Source organism: Candoia aspera, chromosome 2 (assembly GCF_035149785.1).
Source record: "Candoia aspera isolate rCanAsp1 chromosome 2, rCanAsp1.hap2, whole genome shotgun sequence".
In the NCBI taxonomy this organism is placed as follows: domain Eukaryota; kingdom Metazoa; phylum Chordata; class Lepidosauria; order Squamata; family Boidae; genus Candoia; species Candoia aspera.
The window spans coordinates 146,049,553-146,067,841 of record NC_086154.1 but is presented as its reverse complement, the minus strand read 5'-3'; the positions used below and the strand labels follow the sequence as shown (position 1 = coordinate 146,067,841).

At 40.9% G+C, this 18,289-nt stretch overlaps 1 protein-coding gene across 5 annotated transcripts in view; it reads left to right on the top strand.

The window, feature by feature from the left end:
• The first annotated feature begins 3,004 nt into the window (after window positions 1–3,004).
• CXXC1 (CXXC finger protein 1) overlaps window positions 3,005–18,289 on the top strand; it is a 35,699-nt gene continuing 20,414 nt past the window's right edge. Inside the window, exons 1-9 of one of the 5 annotated variants that reach the window (XM_063294024.1) lie at window positions 3,005–3,227; window positions 3,367–3,607; window positions 4,212–4,327; window positions 6,366–6,466; window positions 8,592–8,734; window positions 11,776–11,931; window positions 12,095–12,121; window positions 12,998–13,147; window positions 16,192–16,299. In XM_063294024.1, coding sequence (XP_063150094.1) covers window positions 3,425–3,607; window positions 4,212–4,327; window positions 6,366–6,466; window positions 8,592–8,734; window positions 11,776–11,931; window positions 12,095–12,121; window positions 12,998–13,147; window positions 16,192–16,299 — 984 coding nt within the window. In that variant the 5' untranslated portion in view covers window positions 3,005–3,227; window positions 3,367–3,424. Of the gene's footprint in view, window positions 3,228–3,366; window positions 3,608–4,211; window positions 4,328–6,365; window positions 6,467–8,591; window positions 8,735–11,772; window positions 11,932–12,094; window positions 12,122–12,997; window positions 13,148–16,191; window positions 16,300–18,289 lie in introns of all 5 variants that reach the window. The other 4 variants (XM_063294023.1, XM_063294025.1, XM_063294026.1 and 1 more) reach the window with 4 other exon arrangements.

Genomic DNA, 18,289 nt, shown 5'->3' with positions numbered 1-18,289 from the left:
CACCGCCCATCTCCCCCACGCAGGGAGATTTCAAAGTAGCTCTTCTGAACACTTTACACAGCCTTTCCACATAAAAGAACCATAATTTTGGGTTAACATGGAATTTTAGTAGCATTTCTGTTGCCTGTATGTATATTTAGCACCTTTCCCCAAACAAGTATCTTCTTGATGTAACATGATTTGGCTATTATGGCAGGAATTATAATAGCTACAGTCTACCCCTTAGGAACAAATGGTGCAATCTTTTGAATTACTGTTATCTTTGATTAAACAAGTTAAACAAGTTTTTGAAGCACTAGCACAATCAACTTGCCTTGAAGAAAGAAAGGAAAAAGAAAGGTACATTCAAAGCAAAAGTGCATTAAATTGCTGCAAGGACAAAATTTTCAAATGTTTTGTAATATTTTTTCTTAAAGTTTTAACAGAAATCCTTATATTATCATTAAAAATTATTCACATAAATAATGACCCCCCAAATGTAAAAACGCAGCAGCAAGGTGGATGGACTCAGTTACAGTGGTAATGAGGTAATGAGTGCACCATTGGAAGACCTGAAAGGCCAGGTTAAGGATAGATCTATCTAAATGCTCACTAGTGGTCAAAAACAACTTGATGGCACATAATCAATCAAAATGTGAAAACAACTATACAGTAATTGGAATCCTTGTTTCAAATCCTTAGTATTTTGCATTGTAGATTCCACAAACTAAACTGGCAGCAAGCTCTTGTAGCAGTGAAATCCTTCAATGGCATGACCTGTTTACATGTAGAGAGTTCTCACATCTGCCATAATCTGAGACTCTGGTTTGGTTGTATGAGGGCTTTTTTTTTTTTATGGAAATGTGAACTGCCTCTGTCAGGAACTCATTGTTTCAACTGCTTAAGGTCAAGTCCAGCAGTGAAAAATCAATCAATCCAGAATTCTCTTGTCAATTTGTTAACAAGGAATCTCTAGTCACAGAAGCAGAGGGAGGGTATGAGAAAATTCTTTATTGCTGGTCCAGGAAGACAAAGACATTCTTTTGCTTCCTCTTTCCTGCTGTTCATCTTAAGTATTAACAGACAGACTTATTCTGTAAATAACATGTTAAATCCTTTTATGCTGGCAGCAATTCTGAGGTACTTAGGGCTGTCAGCCCCTATCAACACATCAAAAGGCCGTTGTTTTTCTGTTTTAATATCAAACAATTCTGCTCAAAATCCAAGGCTGTTGATAAATGTCATATATCTCATTTTACTAAGAAGAAATAGAAAATTAATCACATCAGCCCTTAAACAGATGCCATACTGACTATATGGTCACATCCCAAATAAGCCATTTTCAGACTATGAAAGGGTAGTAAGATAAAAAAATCTGAATAAATGCATCTTTATGTATTTATTTACCTAATTTGTCCCCGCCCATCTCTTCCCATTGGGGGACTCTGGGCGGTTTACAACAGTCGATTAAAAACCATAACCACAAATACACAGAATAAAATACAGTAATAAATAATATAAATAGAGGTAAACATAAAGAATCCAAGTGGTGAAGAATCTAAAACAGTCCAAGTGTGGGAGGAGTGGTCTATAGCAACCATCTTAATTTCATTTCAGTGGAAAAGAGGAAAAAAAACTCGATAGCTGTGTTAGTTTCAAATATCTTGAGATAACAGTTGCAAAAGACTTGAAGTAGTTAAAAAAAAAGAATGTTGACCATGTAATTAGGAAACTGAGGATTTCGGATATAAAATATTCAGTTTACCAGGACTACAGAATATTGCTGCAGCTAAAATTATTTTAATTATTAAAAATTTTTTTTTTATTATTTCTCACTTGAAGTACTCATTTTTATTCCAGTAGTGATATTCCCAGATTTGGTGATAAAATGGGAAACACTGATTTTGTATTTGATACTTTAATTGGGATAAGGGTGCATATAGCAGAAGCTACTGTACCAGCATCAGATGAAAAGGTGTGCACTTTCCAAGTGTTATATTATGATGAATGTTATATTAAACAGTACCACTACTTCATTAGTCACTTTCTTGGATAATAAGGAAGTTTTTTCTTGAAACTAAAAACTTATTTTACATATTATAAAGCAGATGCAATATTATTCCTCCAAATAGTGAACATTTGGGGTCACCAGAGTAAAAACTTTCCTCCCTCCTTTTCCAAATCATCAGATCAGGAATGAAGGACCTGTGGCCATCCAGATGTTGCTGAATTTCAACACCCAGTGGTCCCAGCTGGCATAGCAAAGGAGGTTTCTGGAATTCCAGCTTATATTTTTCCACGCTTAATTTAGACAATGAGAAAGGAATATTAAGAATAAAAGAGGTGGTAATTTGGGGTCAATTATCCTCCAGACAGGATAATGAGAATTATTGTAGGTTCCACAGGTACTGTTATAGCAAAATCTTAATATAGAAGCAGAGTTTTTTTTTACATTGGCTTAAATACTAGCAAAAATATGCCTAACAATCAACACCCAATACTTTTATCTGTATTGTCTTTATAAATAAGAGATCCAGGAAGCTCACCAACATTACCTGGCTTTTATGGAATAATGGCTGCAATATCTTAGCCAAATTGTCCATTGCTGCATCATGTTTCATTGATCCTTGATATATCAGCCTGGTCTTAAAATCATTCACCAGGCCTTCACTAGAATTTTCTCTGGGCAAGGGATTGGACCTGTGCAGCAGTGAGGGCATGCTGTGCTTCAGCAGCCAGACTGGATTCTGTTTAAATACTGTTTAAACTGGATCCACCTATGCCTACCACTTTGTTTATAGCCTCCAAGCCTTCATGAAAATAATACTGGTGATGTCACTTAACCTAACTGCCAAAACTCTGAAGGCAATCTGAAGCATAAGTGGGATCCAGGGAGCTAGTGTGACTCCACTGCAGACTCTTGAGGCAGATGCTCTGGCCCCAGAACATCACCTACTAACACCGATTCGAGTGCAGCGCCTCCTGCCTCGACTATCTCTGCTCCTCTGAGCGGATGACCTCACAACTTCCTGCATCTGGATCCCGGGTTGAGCCTGGACTACACAATCGCGTAGGGAGACTCCTAGGCTTGGTCCGCCAGATGTTGTGCTAAAATCCCCGCCATCCTCAGCTAGCACGGGCTTGTCGGCGACGACTATAAACGTTGGGAGTTGCAGCACAGCGTAACAAGGATGGCTGTGGACGACGGAAGATGTAGTTCTACCCCCATTTAGAGAGTCCCAAGCTGGGTAAGAGTACGCTTGGTCTGTAAAGTCTGGGGGCTTTGCCTCTCCCCCACGCTCCGAGGAAACAGATTAGCTGGGCTCCCTTTCTCCCAGCGCTACCTAAGGGGGGTTGGCATGCCCACCTCGCCTTCCTCTCCTCCAGAGCGCGCTAACTAATCTCTTTTGGGAATAATTCTGGAACCCGTGTAGTCCTGCCGGAAATGGCTACGAGGCCCGGCCATCTTTATAAAGGGCAGAGGAGACCCAGCAACACGGATATTATTTCTCTCTTTCGCGGAGTGATAGCGGAAACGGAAACGAGCAGGCCGTCTGGCTTCCTGTTATCTGACCCCTTACCTTGGTTTAGAAGAAGGGAAGTGGCGGACTTCGAGGGAGAGATCATGGTGAGTGGACAGTCGCTACGGTTGTACTTCAGTTGTATCTCGTCCTATGAGAACGGGGCCATTTTACGGCAGGGATGTTGGTCGAAGGGAAGCGGGATCCCGGGAGTGGAAGAGAAATGGCAGCTTGGGGGAGGCAGAGTCTTCTGGAGTCTCTTCCGAGTTTTTCCATGAGTGAGACCACTCAGTGGGTTGGCCAACGGTGGAGTCTGGGCTCCGACCTTTGCAGATAAAACGGGACGTATCAGATCTGTGGGATGAGACGACTTGTCTGTTGAGCCAGCCTTGCCTCTTTTGCTATCAGCAAACCTTTAAAGCTTCTAGCAAAGAGAATTTTCGAAGCCCTTTTTTCCCCAGCATCTTTTTTTTCCGGGGGGGGGCGGGGATCAACAGCTGGGTTTTTACCAGTGTCTTGTCTCATATTTCATTCAGGGATAAGATCTCATGATGTCAATTTACACTTAGTAAATGTGTATAAGATTGCCCATTGCCTGATTCAAATACTTGAGATAGTGCAATTTAAAGACCAGAAATTCCTAGTGTTAGCTTCTTATAGTGTTCATATGTCATAGTTTATTCTTTCTATTTTTTTTTTCCTGGAATTCAGGATGAATTTTCTGATCCTGATTTGGCTGTTATGGGTGAGGAATCGAAATCTGAGAATGGAGAGAATGCTCCTGTCTATTGCATCTGTCGCAAACCTGATATCAATTGTTTCATGATGTGAGTACTGTTGAAAGAAGGAAAAGAACTTGGTAATGGGAGTTCCTTCACACATTATGAGGTTGCCCTGAGGATGGCATCCAGTGCAAAAACCTTTTGCCAGTATGATGCGTGCTGGTTCATCTCTGCAAGTTTTTCTATTTTAAAATTAATACTTACAATTATTATAAAAATTAAAAGCTTTGTTCATTCTGTAGATTACTTTTCAACATGAATACACTACTAGCACATTCAAAGGGGAAGATGGAAAAGGCAAGGGAAGAAGGGGTTCTGTGAAGGGTACAGTAAAAAGGAATAATAAGAAAGACAGAATATTATTATCTTATTGAGTGTACTTGTGAGGGCAAATTACCCACGTTTACTAAAATTTAGATCCCACAAACCAAATATTAGAAAGTAATTAGAAAAATGGGAGTCACAGTTTAGGTTGACTCAACCTTAAACATATATCCAGAAGTTAAAGCCTTTAAAAGCCCTGAAAGCACATAAGAAATTATTGGAATTGGAGGGGTATGGTCTGAGATTTGGGTGGCATGGCTATTTATGGTACGAGAAAGTTAAAGTTAATAGGGATTTTAAAAATCATTTTGTTAGATGTACCATACTAAGAGTTTGGAGTAAATATAAAACAAGACTGTCTCCTTATGGTTATCACCCCAAGAAGCTTTTTTTAGAAGAGAGATGAGTGTGAAACCATCTTGGTTGATGTATGCTGAGCTACTAACCTTTGTGGAAGGAGAGCCTAAGCTAAAAACAAGAGAACAGTTAGAAATGGAGGGTCACTCTTGTCATTGGTTTACTTTTGCACAATTAAGAGAACAATTTAATTCGGATAAGAAGACTTGTAATTTTGTTAATGAAAAAAACCCAATTTGAAGTGGATTTATGTACTAATGATGAGCATGTTATCACTAAGATGTATAAAAATATTATTGCAAAAGAATTTGGAGGATGAATATGTTAAAGAATGTATGATCAAATGGGCAAAAAAATTTGGATGTAATATCTTGCTTGATCAATGGGAGAATATGTGGAACAAAAAGCCTGATGCCTGAGGCATACAGAACGTTGATACTGAAGAAGCTATTTCTGTCTGGTAACTTGAAGGAATATAATTCAATAGTAAGCAAACACCATTAAACCCAAGCAATGCTTCTAAAACAATCTTGGTGAATGTACAAAAATGCAGTATGGCAAGTGAAGCTGTAATGGATTTAAGAGAGGAGTCATCAGTCAGAAAAAAGGGTATGTGATAGAGGAGATGGGCATACCTTAAGATGGTAAGAATTGCTTTGTTTTGCTTTTACCTTAATTAGATCCACAAGGTCTGTGAGTTGCAGAATTGTGGTTTGTAGCTCACCTAGGATTGCTTTGGATCTCATGTTCAGCCTGGGAATTTATTTTCAGTACCAGAACTTTAACTTTTCTGACACTTCTGATTTTGCTTTCAAGTGCACTTCTATATGAGGAGCTTAAATCAGGAGGAAAAAAAAGACTTTTTTTGTGCTGCTGTTAGACAGTCGAGAGGTAGAAGCAACTCTTGATCCTTTGAAGTTCATCTAGATCAGGGTTTCTTAGCCAGGGTTCTGCGAGAAGTCACTAGAGATTCCCTGGGAGATCACGATTTATTTTTAAAATTATTTCAAATTTGGGCAACTTCACATTAAAGAGGAAAGTTTCATTCTTTATTTTTAGTTTAAGAACACTGTTAGTGCATATATATAGGCCTACCCATGAAACGAATATAATAATTTTGTAACTTCTGGCCTATATTTGAGCCTGAATGTGCAGGGGTTCCCCAAGACCTGAACAATATTTCAAGGGTTTCTCCAGGGTCAAAAGGTTGAGAAAAGCTGATCTAGATATGTATCATTCAACTTTTATCTCTCTTTTATCCACCCCTTTCCAATAGAAGATGCTATACTTGTTAAGAGTTGCCTGTTATGCTTAAGCAGACGGGTTAGTCCTCTTGTCCAGATTCTCAAATGCAGAAGAAGCTTGTTTAATGAATCCTCACTTCCTCTTTTTTTCTTTCCAGAGGCTGTGATCACTGCAATGAATGGTTCCATGGCCACTGCATTAACATTACTGAGAAGATGGCAAAAGCAATCCGGGAATGGTACTGCATGCAGTGCCGAGGTAAGTATAAGATCCTGTATGTTTGGGGGTTTTTCCTGTAAATCTCTGTCTCTTGAAGCATTTGTGGATATGTCCTTAAGTTGTGTGTTGGAAACTTGGAAATTACAGGGTTTTTCCTAAAACTTAATAATGTTTAAAAGTGTCAATAATAAAAACAGAAATATAAATTGAAAAGAAAACCACATCCTTCTGATGTTTGAATTTATATAGCAAAGCTTTTTGTAGAATATATTTTTAAAAATAATATTTTAAGACTAATTGTTCTGTATAATAGCTATGGTTGATTAAGTACAGCATAGCTTGAACTGGTAAAAATGCAGTTTCCATGGACAACAGAGAGCCAGTTTGGTGCGGTGGCAAAGGTGCTGGCCCAGAAACCAGGAGCTGGTGAGTTCTAGGCCTCCCTTAGGCATGAAAGTGGCTGGGGAACTTTGGGCCAGTCCCTCTCTCTCAGCCCAACCCACCTCACAGGGTTGTTGTTGTGGGGAAAATAGGAGGCAGGAGTATTAGGTATGTTTGCTGCCTTGAGTTATATATAAAAAAGGCAGGATAAAAATCTAATAATAATAAATTAAAATTTGATTGTTTATGGAAATGATCTTAGCTTCCTCCTACTTTATTTCTAAAGGAGGAGGTGTGACCTGACTATTCCTTTTGCTTTACATTGGGTAATGTTGCTTTAATTCCTAAGATTATATTCTACTTTTCGAAGTAGAACAGAAAAATATTCATAGTGTTACCTTAAAAACTTAGGCACCCCAAATGGTGTGGAGCTGAAGACCTATTCCTGAATTTGGCAGAGAAAACAATTTGTCATGAGTACTGATGGCGAGCAGGAGGGGGCCTCTATCCAGGGGGGGAAATGCATGCGTAGTACTGAGGAGTTAAGCAGCCATTCAAAGAGACACAGATCAGACCCGCCTTAACTTTTGGGGTTTATATGTCTGGGTTTTTCCCACGCTTCTTCAGTTTGTTAGGATTTTCTGTCTTATGTAGCAGTAATAAACACTAGAGACCTACTCCTCGTCTCAGCGTGATTCCTGACTGTTAGGACACAATTTAACCTTTGCAAAGGTGGCTTTTTGCCTACCTGAAAACATGAATCACACAGTAATTTAGGCAAAAGCAAAAGCATTTATTAAAGTGGGGGGGGGGGGGTTCAAGTCCTTTTATAGGGTACAGAGGCAAATGATACATACATTCAGTATATGTGATATGTCATAAAGCAAGTGATCAAACAATAAAAGACATTGATTACATGTGTGAATTGAACAATAGAAAACATGGATTCTAGATAACATTCCACAAGTGGCAAATTTACAGGTTACATCAATCCATTTCCCAGCAGAGTTTGTATCTTTAAAACTTGCAAGTGTATTCAAGGACCTTCAGAATATGCCTCCTATTGTTTAGTTGCTGAAAAGGCAAGGTCTCACATACCAAAAGAAATGGCCTTGGCCCAGAAGAAAAACATGTTTTCCTAAAGTTAGAAAAGAGGCTTAGACTGCTATGTTAGAAATGCTAATATCACCTTTCTTTAAAAGCTAATAATAAAGCCTAAAAATTCCAGGTAACAATTCCCCCATTTGGTTCTCAAACTACTTATAGTTTGCTGAACCACCATTATATTTAGCAAGTGAGCTGTTAACATTTGAAACTGCATAGGGTCTATGGTTGCAGTGCATTGTGGAGATTTAAAAGAGTAGTGGCAACATTGCATGGTAGGTAAACATTGTATAAGACAACATCCAAGTGTAGCAAGAAATACCAAGAATATAATAGTAATCACGCCAAGCAATAAATGTTTCACCCACCCCCAATCTGGTAGCCAAGAAGTGAGCGAATCCCACATGGATTGGGTGTCCTGCTGTTCTTGAAAATGTTCCCTGTCTTTAGTCAAAGAGGCAGTTACGTTAGCTAACGTCTGTTGTTGTGTAATCAAGCCTTTATTTCTGTCATGAAACATGCAGCAGGTTTGATTAATATAGACACAAACTCCTCCATGTTCTACTAATACCTGATCTAAGGCAAGTCTATTTTGCATTGCAAAAAATCAGTTACAGTCAGATAATTCTCTGGAGTGGGATGCAGAGTCTCACAACTTACATCTCTTTCTCTTTTGCAGAGAGAGACCCCACCCTTGAAATCCGATATCGGCACAAAAAGTCCAAGGAGAAGGACCGTGAAGGTGAGCGGGAACGTGCTGAAAAAGATGAGATGCGTGTGAAAGCCCAAGAACTGGCACTGGAGCAGAGTCGCAACTCCAAAGTAAGGGGTTGGGGCGCAGTGGAGATTACTCCATCTTACAGGGACCAGCGTTCTAACTCCAGAATGTTGACATATGATTTGAACTGTTGGGTTCCAGGCGTTCTTTAGCATATTGAAGCAACTGCCTTGCCCCAACAGTCAAGCTCAGACTGTTTATTATCATTTATTAGATTTACATGGCCACCAGTTCAAGGTTTGATGTAGTCAAATAGGTAAATATCCTACTTTGTTTCTGGCTCCTCTGTGACCCAGCTATTCTTGCCTTTGATGGGACCATGGGAAGATGAAATCATTTTTAGAAAATCATGGGACAGTAACCGATCCCTGAAGCAAATTGCATTTGTAATTCAAGGCACTCCTTTCAAGATGTTTATTTGATATGCTAAATCAAATTCCCTTGAGATTTTCCTTCCCTTTCCTTATTGTTACTCATATTATTGTTACTTACCTTATGCACCCACCAAATTATTACTTATTTTAAATCAGATGTGCCTTTTCAGGGTATATGTAGAGAGCTAGTTTGGGATAGTGGTTAATGTCTGGACTAGAAACCAGGAGACTCTAAGTTCTAACCCACCCTTTGGCATGGAGGGTCACTCGGTCTCAGCACAACCCACCTCACAGGGTTCTTGTTTTGGGGAGGAGGAAGCGTTTTGTATGCAGTTATACAAGATAAAGGTGGGGTATAAATTGAATAAATAAATATCAGCTGGGATAATCAGTTGCCCTTGTTAATATTGAATTTTTAAGCATCTCCGACTTTGCATTTTCCTCCTGTATTCTTTCTATGTATCTAAGATTATCTAACTATAAGGCCCTTTTGAATCATTCATACAGTACTGGAATAGGATTCATGAGATTTTTGACTTGTGCAATTTTAGAATTTTGACTTGCGCAATTTAAGAATTCCTATATGGAATTATGTACTAGCAACTGTTTTATAAAATGCAAAGCATAGAAATAATAGGTCAGTAAGAGCGTAGTAGGAGAGTTTAAAAGCAGAATTTAAAATGCTGATACCAGCATGTTTCTTTCTCCCTATTTTCTAACCCTGTCGCTATTGATCTAAATCTAGGAAAGTTTTGGCAGAATTGAAAAATACTAGCTGTGTGTTGGGGGAGGCTGGGTCCTCCAACTGAACAAGCCATGCTCTTAATCAGAATTTGCTTGGCAGGATGTTCCATCTCCTGAAGAAGTGCAAGTGGCCTTGGTTCTTCCTGGGATTTTGCAAAGCGTATGGTGTAGTCGAAGCCTTCCTTTTACTCTCCACTGTAGTTTGGATCTTTGGGTGGGGGTGGGGGTCTTCTAAAACCTGCTGAACTGTACTTCCTGGCATTCACAGCTGTAGTCGGAGCTTGCCCTCACTTTTACTAAAAGAATACTAACACATGCATATTTTTAACTTGATTTCATCCTAAGCCTTCATGGCTATGAAATCCATGGGAGAATATCTGCACATTGGTTAAGTCTTCCTCCATCCCACCAGTGTTCAAAGGGACTGAAAGGAACTTTTTGAGTTTTGTGAGCATGTTGTGGCCGATCTTATAAAACAATTGCCTTGGGGTAGGCACTTGTGTTTTCACAAAGTGTCTGGCATGTGGATGTGGTCAGCCATACGTATAGTAGAAGACAAATCGATGAGACCACTCCCATCATCTGCTTTGGTCTCTTAGGATTTACCCTGCCATCTCCAACTTACTTTTGTCTTTTGTTCTGGCCAGGTAGGCAAACATCCAAACAAAACCCAGGGCTACACCAGCTTCTTATTAATGTTTTAGGAATGTCAATGTGGGACCTTGAGGCATGCTCAGAAATAAAGATGGGGCTGGAAGTTGGGGCTTTGCATTACAACATGCCAGCTTCCGTATAATAGTTTTTAATGAAAAGCATCCTTAAGAAAAGCAAATGTAGAGGCCAGTAGGCACAAGGAAAAGTGTCTACTAGCACATAGAAATGAATTCAGCTAATGAAGGGAGCAATGACATGTTTGCTGGGAAACTGGCTACAGAGATATGTGATTTCCCACTTGCTGCATTGATCATAATGAAACAGCAGGAGGCAATAGATATACTGAAAGCTGCCAAGAGAATCTCTTTCCCCTCTATTCTGGGGAAGGGGGCAACCTGAGGTTCCCAGGCACCATTCTTATAACCTTGGAGGCACTGGTAACGATGGAGGCTTGAAAACTGGTGGCACATTTTCCTATCACTATGAGTTGGAATACGATTAATAAATAGACCCTAAATAAGGGTTAACACACCTTGCAAAAACAGAATCCTTAACCTGCCAAAGAACCCCTCCCCCAGTCCTGTTTCACCCCTTTTGCCTTATTGCCCCACCCAGCCACCCATTATTACCATTATTACCCCAAGACAGCCAAAACGTTATGTGTAGCCCTCAACCATGAGAAGGTTGCCTGTCTATATTCTACTAAAACTCTCGTGGCTGTTTGATACTCTAACCTTTAGCTGGGTGAAATGATGCTTCGTAGGGCAACACTTTTTGAACCAAGGTACCTCAAATGGGCTAAATTGCAGAATGCGTCCAAGATCCGGGACCCATGACTCCCATGGAATAGGAATTTGGCAAATTTTATAAAACATTTATGACATAATACAAAATGTCATAAAATATTTCCTGTGGTCAACCCCTGATGTTTGACTGTGCTATACAGTTCAACACTGGCTGCTTTCGATGCATCTCTGAACGTCTTCCTGAATTTTAAAAAACTTTTCCAGTGCATTAGAAGCTCTGCCATGGTTGAAGGCATTGAGGAATCTGGTAAGGAAATGTCTCTGAAATGACCCAGCGGGTCACAGGTTGTCTAGTTCCCCTTATATTTACTTACCAAGCCCACTGGATGGAACTTACTTCTGAGTAAAGCTGAACTAGAGGTCCTTGCCCCTGATTAATCTCAAGTCCATGCTTCTTTTTGAGGAACACAGCGATGACAGGCTTTGGGACCAAGCCAGGGATAGGGCGGATGGATTCCTCAGGTTCGAAGCCCTTCTTGCTTCTGTTCATTTTCTTATCCGCAGCAGATCAAGCGCTCAGCCCGCATGTGTGGAGAATGTGAGGCCTGCCGGCGTACGGAGGACTGTGGGCAGTGTGATTTCTGCCGGGACATGAAGAAGTTTGGGGGGCCTAACAAGATCCGCCAGAAATGCCGCCTGAGGCAGTGCCAGGTTCGGGCTCGGGTGAGTGTCGTGGTGGGCATTCCCTGTCCTGAGATCGTTGCATGTTTTCTCTAGGGGGCATTTTCTTGGCTGCTCACTCCCAAGATGCAGCCACCTCGAATTGAAGCTGTTGGTTGTGTGTAGCTCACACGTGATTTTTTTTTTCCCATTCTTTTCTTCCTAGGAGTCCTATAAATATTTTCCAGCTTCGGTAAGTTTCCTTTTTCCCTCCAGTTTTTTTTTCTTTTTTTTTTTAATTTTAAAACTCAGGATTAAGAAAATAGGTGAGTGCTAAGTTGGGACTCCTGGGAATTTTTTTTTCCCTAGATAGGGAAGCAGAATGAAGCTTGGCCTATATACCCAGTATAATGAGGTGGTGATAGTCCAGAAGTGGTGGACTGAATTATTTCAGCTTGTGGGTGAAACTAATCTCTTTTACATATGTAGCATGTGCACCCACGTGCATCTCCCGTTTAAGGTAAAACTAACACAGCAGGGAGAAAGTTTTTTCTGTGCCCTATTCAGGGTTTTACAACCTTTTAATTGGGGTTTGCTGTCCTCTTCTTCCAACCCCAAGTATGGCAACAATTGTAATTCTGTGCCTTTCTCTTCTAAGTGATACAGTCCATCCTTTCATCTTATTTCCACCTCATTCTGCTGCTGGTATAGATCTGGCCTACTACTTAGTGGGTTAATATTTGGAAGGCTGGGTGCTCAAGGACCCAGATTGCATGTATTATGTATTAAGTGGCAGGTTTTGCTGGGCGATTTGGCCCCGCTTCTTTGAGCTCTAAGCCTTTTCTCCTCTCCTCTTGATTTTTTGTTTTTTAAAAAAGAAGTGGGTTTGGGGATTCTTTTTTGCCGCTCATGCTTTGCCGCTTGGCATTCAGCAAGCCCCATTTTCTCTGTTTACCACTGCTGTGCACAGGAACAGAAGGGTGTGTTTACACTGTCTTGGTGCCTGGTGCTTATGAAGCCAGGCAGTTGGCTTCTTTAATGCTTTCCTCTCTCTTTCTCTTTTCTTCCCCCCTTTTCCTCTCTCACTGCTTTTTCCCGCTCTCTCCCCATTTCCCCAATCGCTCAATAGATGTTACGGGGGCGGGAGGATGATCTGCAGATGCTAAAGGAACAGCTAGAATCGGCTGCCACACCTGAGCCTCTGTCGGATGATGATCTGCACATAGACCCCGATTTGTATCAGGAGCTTTGTTCAGGGGCCTTCGATGATCAGAATCTGGTGAGACCTATGGTAGACCCATTGCCTTGGGATTCCTAGGTCATGTTGGCAGGGTAATGCTTGCTTGGGTAGAAAAGCACTGTTCTAGGATAGTGCGTGTCCTGGGTCCCCTCCCAATGTAATTTGGTGCTGTGGAAGGATTTGTATCAAAGGCGCTTGGGAACTCTAGCTAAATATTTGGCTCAATTTTTCATATGGGACATGACCCAGTTCCTCAGCATTTAAAGCTCCCTGCTTATACACTTTCAGCTATTTCTTGAGCCTTGTATCTTCAGTTTATTCTCAAGCAATCTTTTTTGCCTTGATTTCCCCTTATTCCTTTATCTTCTCCCTCTGAATTCTTCTATCCTGCTTCCTCTCAGCTCTTTGCTTTTCTGCTGGCTAATCTGTCTCTCTCTCTACACAGATTCCCAACTCTAGGCTTTTTGCTTGCCTACTACCCTTTGCTAACTGCCCATAGGTTTTCTTATGGACTTTTCATGTCTCTCATAAAAGCTGCACTTTTGACCATTATTCTGCTGACGGTTCTTCCCCTAGTCCATAACTAAGAATGTTTGTAAATGGTCAGAGATGTTCTTACTGCTTTGTCAGAGAAGGCCTTGCAAATTGACAAACATGGCATATATCTGGAAAAATATGTTTTTTAAATTTGGTTTCTAAATTATTTCATTAGTATAGTTTGGCTTTTCCAATTTTTCAGGAAAGATTACTATGGCATGTTTACCTGAGACTGCAGTGAGAAGTACAGGTAGTCCTCAAGTTACAACCACTTGTTCAGTGACCGTTCAGAATTATGACGATGCTGAATTTACAGCCTCGAAGTTGGGCTGTTGCAGCATTCCAGCAGTCATGTGATTGCAATTTAGGCACTTGGTAACCAGCTTGCAGTTTCAGCATCCTGTAGACAAGTAATCACCATCCGCAATCTTCCCTGCTGGCTTCCACCAGGCAAAGTCAATGGGGAAGCTGGCAGGAGGTTGCAAATGGTGATCATGTGATGTTGCGCCTAGCAACATTGCAGGATTTGCCTAATGACTATAAATGGAACTGCCATAACTGCTGTTCTAAGTTGGCATGGTCACATGATGTTGCACTTTACAACTATGTTGCTTAGCTATAGAGTTCCTGGTCCCAGTTTCTGTAGTTAAGCAAGGACTACCTATGTAACAACCTTTGGACGGAGATCTGTGGCAAGATAGGCACTAAAGGCCCATTTTTTGATGACTACAAACAGCCAACTTTACTTTTGCTTACTTGGTGCTGGTTCTTTCAGTGAGACAGTACTCTGTATCTTGGGACATAATTACATACCTTTTGTTACTTAGGTCCTCCATAGATGTAACTCCAATATGTGTAGTCCAAACTTACCAACCATTTGTTCAGTGACCATTCAAAGTTACAGTGGTGCTGAAAAAATAACAATGGCCTATTTATGACCTTTGCAGCATCCCTCAGTCATGTGATTGCCATTTCAGTCAGTATATGTTGTCCTGTGCCAGACCTATGGGTTTTTCTCCCCACCCCCTTGCCAAGCAGAGAGATTGGAGAAAAAGGGATTACAAGAAAGTAAGTGGTTTGCACTTCTGCACATCAAAAGCAATGCTATTGTGCCAGCAGCCTGGGGCTTGCAGTACTCTCCTGAAACCTCTTTCTCTCCAATCTCTCTGCTGTGCGAGGGGGGGGTGGGGAGAAAAAAAGCAAGTGATTTCTGTAGGCAATCTCTCCTTTGCCTGACCCTCCCTACTGCAAAGCAGAGAGATTGGAGAGGGATTTCAAGAGAGCTGTTTGCTGTTCTACACATTGAGAGCAATGTGATTGTGCTGGCAGTCTGGGGCTGGGAGCTGCCGGTGAGCTACGCAAACAGCTTACTCTCTTGAAATCTCTTTCTCTGCAATCTCTCTGCTCTGTGGGGGGGAGGAAAAAAAGCAAGCAATTTTGTAGGCAGTCTCTCCTTTGCCTGATTTGATTGCGATTACGCTGGCAACGGAAAAGGGTCAGTCAAAGGAGAGATTGCTTATAGAAATTGCTTGCTTTTTTTCTCCCCCACCTGGCAGAGTGGGGAGATTGGAGACAAAGGGATTTCAAGAGAGTAAGCTGTTTGCACAGTGTGTCCATGGCTCCCATCCCTGGGCTGCAGAGTGATCACATTACTTTCAATGTGTACAAGACATTAAGCAGGCACTTGAGTATTCCAAAGGGCGAGGGAATAGTTAGGAGGCAAACAAAAGCCAAGGTTTGAAACTGAGTAGTCTTGTCTCTTTTCAGCCAGAAAGCACAGTCATGGTCATATGATTTCCCAACTAGCAACCACTTTGCTTAGTCGTAGAGTTGCTGATCCTGATTAGGGTCATTAAGCGAGGACTACCTGTATAACTATGAAGCACCTAGCTAGCAGAGGTGTATAATTTCCATGTCTATTGGCCATAGCTGGGGATTTAGGAGTTATAATCCAAATATATTAGAAAGACCCTAGGAAGCTGGAAACAACTTGTGTGAATAGAGTGACTCACGAAGTGAGCCCAGTACAGATGTTGCAGTCTTATGGCTTGGAGCAAAACTTACGGAGTTTTTTTGGTTGCTTCCAACAGAGAAGGTTGCTGAATTGCTACCCAATTTGAGATTGTGTTGTATGCTTAATTAATAGTTTAAAGAACAGCAGTTTTGGCTCCTGGGCCAGATCTGCTTCCCTTCCCAAATGCCAATCTTAGGAGAAAAAAAAATCTTGGATTGTCAGCATCTGTGACAACAGGACCATTAATGGAGCTGGAGCATGCAGTTTCCTGTATTAAATACAATTCTATTTTGCATTTTCATTGTTTTTTTAAATAATCCCAAAGTGGATTACCCTGGTGTCTTTTAACTCTTTTCTCAAAGTGGTTCTCTTACACAATGAGTTGCTGGCCAGAGTAATAGAATTACAGGATGTCTTTTCTGGAAGAAGAAATGGAAGCAAAGCTGACTTTCCTCTCTGCTCTTTGACTGTTCTCAAAAATCTTGTTCTGGAAATGATAAGCTTCACTTTCTTTTCTTATTCCTTCTTTTAGCCATGGCTCAGTGACACAGATGACGTGCCCTTCCTTGACCCCGTGTTGCGGAAACGTGCAGTGAAAGTGAAGCATGTCAAGCGCAGGGAGAAGAAATCGGAGAAGAAGGTATGAACCCAACATGGCAAATTGCCAAGATGGAAGGTGGAATTTTTAATGGGAAGGTCACATTCTAAAACTGTAATACTTTCCACAGTGTGCTTACAAGTCCATCAAATTTGGCTTTCTTTATGGTTTGTGAGGGACCTACTTTTCATTTCCTTCCTCCTTGATTTAAAATATCCAAGTCCAAATCTTCTTCCATTAGAAGTACTTCCTAGTTTACTTATTTATATGTTAGATGTATATCCTGCCTTTCATTCAGGAGCTCAATTCAGCAAGCATAGTTCTCCCTCCTCCCATTTTCCCCCACAACAATAATCCTGTAGGTTGTAGCTGAGCCGAGAGTAAGTGACCGGCCCAAAGTCATCCAGTGAATTTCCATGTTTCAGATGGACTTAATCCTGGGCCGCCTCAGCTCTACTCTGGCACCTTAACTGCTATATCACACTGGCTCTCAACCACTCTTCCTTGTTTAGCCTTGGTTTCCAATTGCAACCAGCCATCTGCTGGATGTGCAAAACAGAACAACAGTAAAAAGGATGCCTAATAAATAGGGATCTTGATGTTGAGCTGTCCTCTAGAGCAGTGTTTCTCAACCTCAGCAACTTTAAGACATGTGGACTTCAACTCCCAGAATTCCCCAGCCAGCATACTGTGAGTTGGTCCACACATCTTAAAGTTGCCGAGGTTGAGAAATACTGCTCTAGAGAGATGTAATTGTAGACCGACAGATCTGTGCTACAGAGACACAACCAACTGGATACGCTAAGCAACCAATTGGATATACTAAGCTGGATGATAGGTCCACTGAGGTTACTTTTGTCTTCATTCTTTGGTAACAGCTCTGTGGGGTCTTTGGGGCAGAGGTGGGTCTTTCTTATCATCTGCTACTTGATCTTTTTAACTGGAGCAGCTGGAGATGCATCTACGGCATGCAAGGATATGTTTCAGCCCTTCCCATCTTGATATATGTGCATTCTGAGATTTATTGCACCATAATGACGATACAAAATGTTATATGAAAGGCATAGTTGTGTGACTTTAGTATAAAGTCATTTTGAGACTTTAGCACAGAAAGAAAATATCCTAAAAATACATACGGTACAAATGGGTCTTTTAGGCCAATATACATACTGTCTTGATCAGATGATAAAAGCTTGCAGCTGGGTTCATACTTCATGTTAAGCCAAAATGTGCTTTGTTTGGTTTAGTGCAGTATGTGAATTCGTCCATTTAGTCTGAAAATCATGGTTTAGCCTGAACCCTGTATTCAGCATGCAAAGCTTGGTGCAAAATGTGACCTACTGTATACTGGGGGTTGGCAAGCTTCTTCTATATAGGGGCCCAAGGCCATGTCTCTGAGTGGATGGCAGGCCAGTCTTGAGCAAATACACTGGCACTTGGGAGGACTCTTTGGGGTGAACCATACAGATGTGTTTTTTTCTTTGGGGAAAGAAAGGGAGGTGCAGCCAAAGGGGAAAACAAGGATATGCTACACAAAGTCTCGAGGTGCCTCTTGATTGGGGAAATAAATGCTTATGGTGGGAGGAAGAAGAGATATCAGTAACCAAAGGTATGCTATAAACATATATGCATATTCATATATGGGCTTGTAACACCATCCAGATCATTACGATTTATTAAAATAGTGTGGTTCTGCATCAGGCTGAGACAATTACAAACTTAAATTCTTTTTTAGCACCACCATGACCTGGATGGGTATATTTCCTTTTGGGACTATGGGCTGGATGATTTTGGGTGACGGACAGGCCAAATTTGGCTTGCAGGCTGTAGGTTGTCAACCCCTGACCTAGAGAGTGGTCTGGTGTAGACATTATATTAGAGAATAATATAGATGGTTTGGTTTTGGCTTAGCATATTTTGTGAACTCAGCCAACAATAGTTAATTGCATAATTTCTAATTTAAACAAGCCAGCTGGCATGATACTGTGTGTGAACTAGCTACTACATTGTTTCCATGACAAGAATGTTGGAT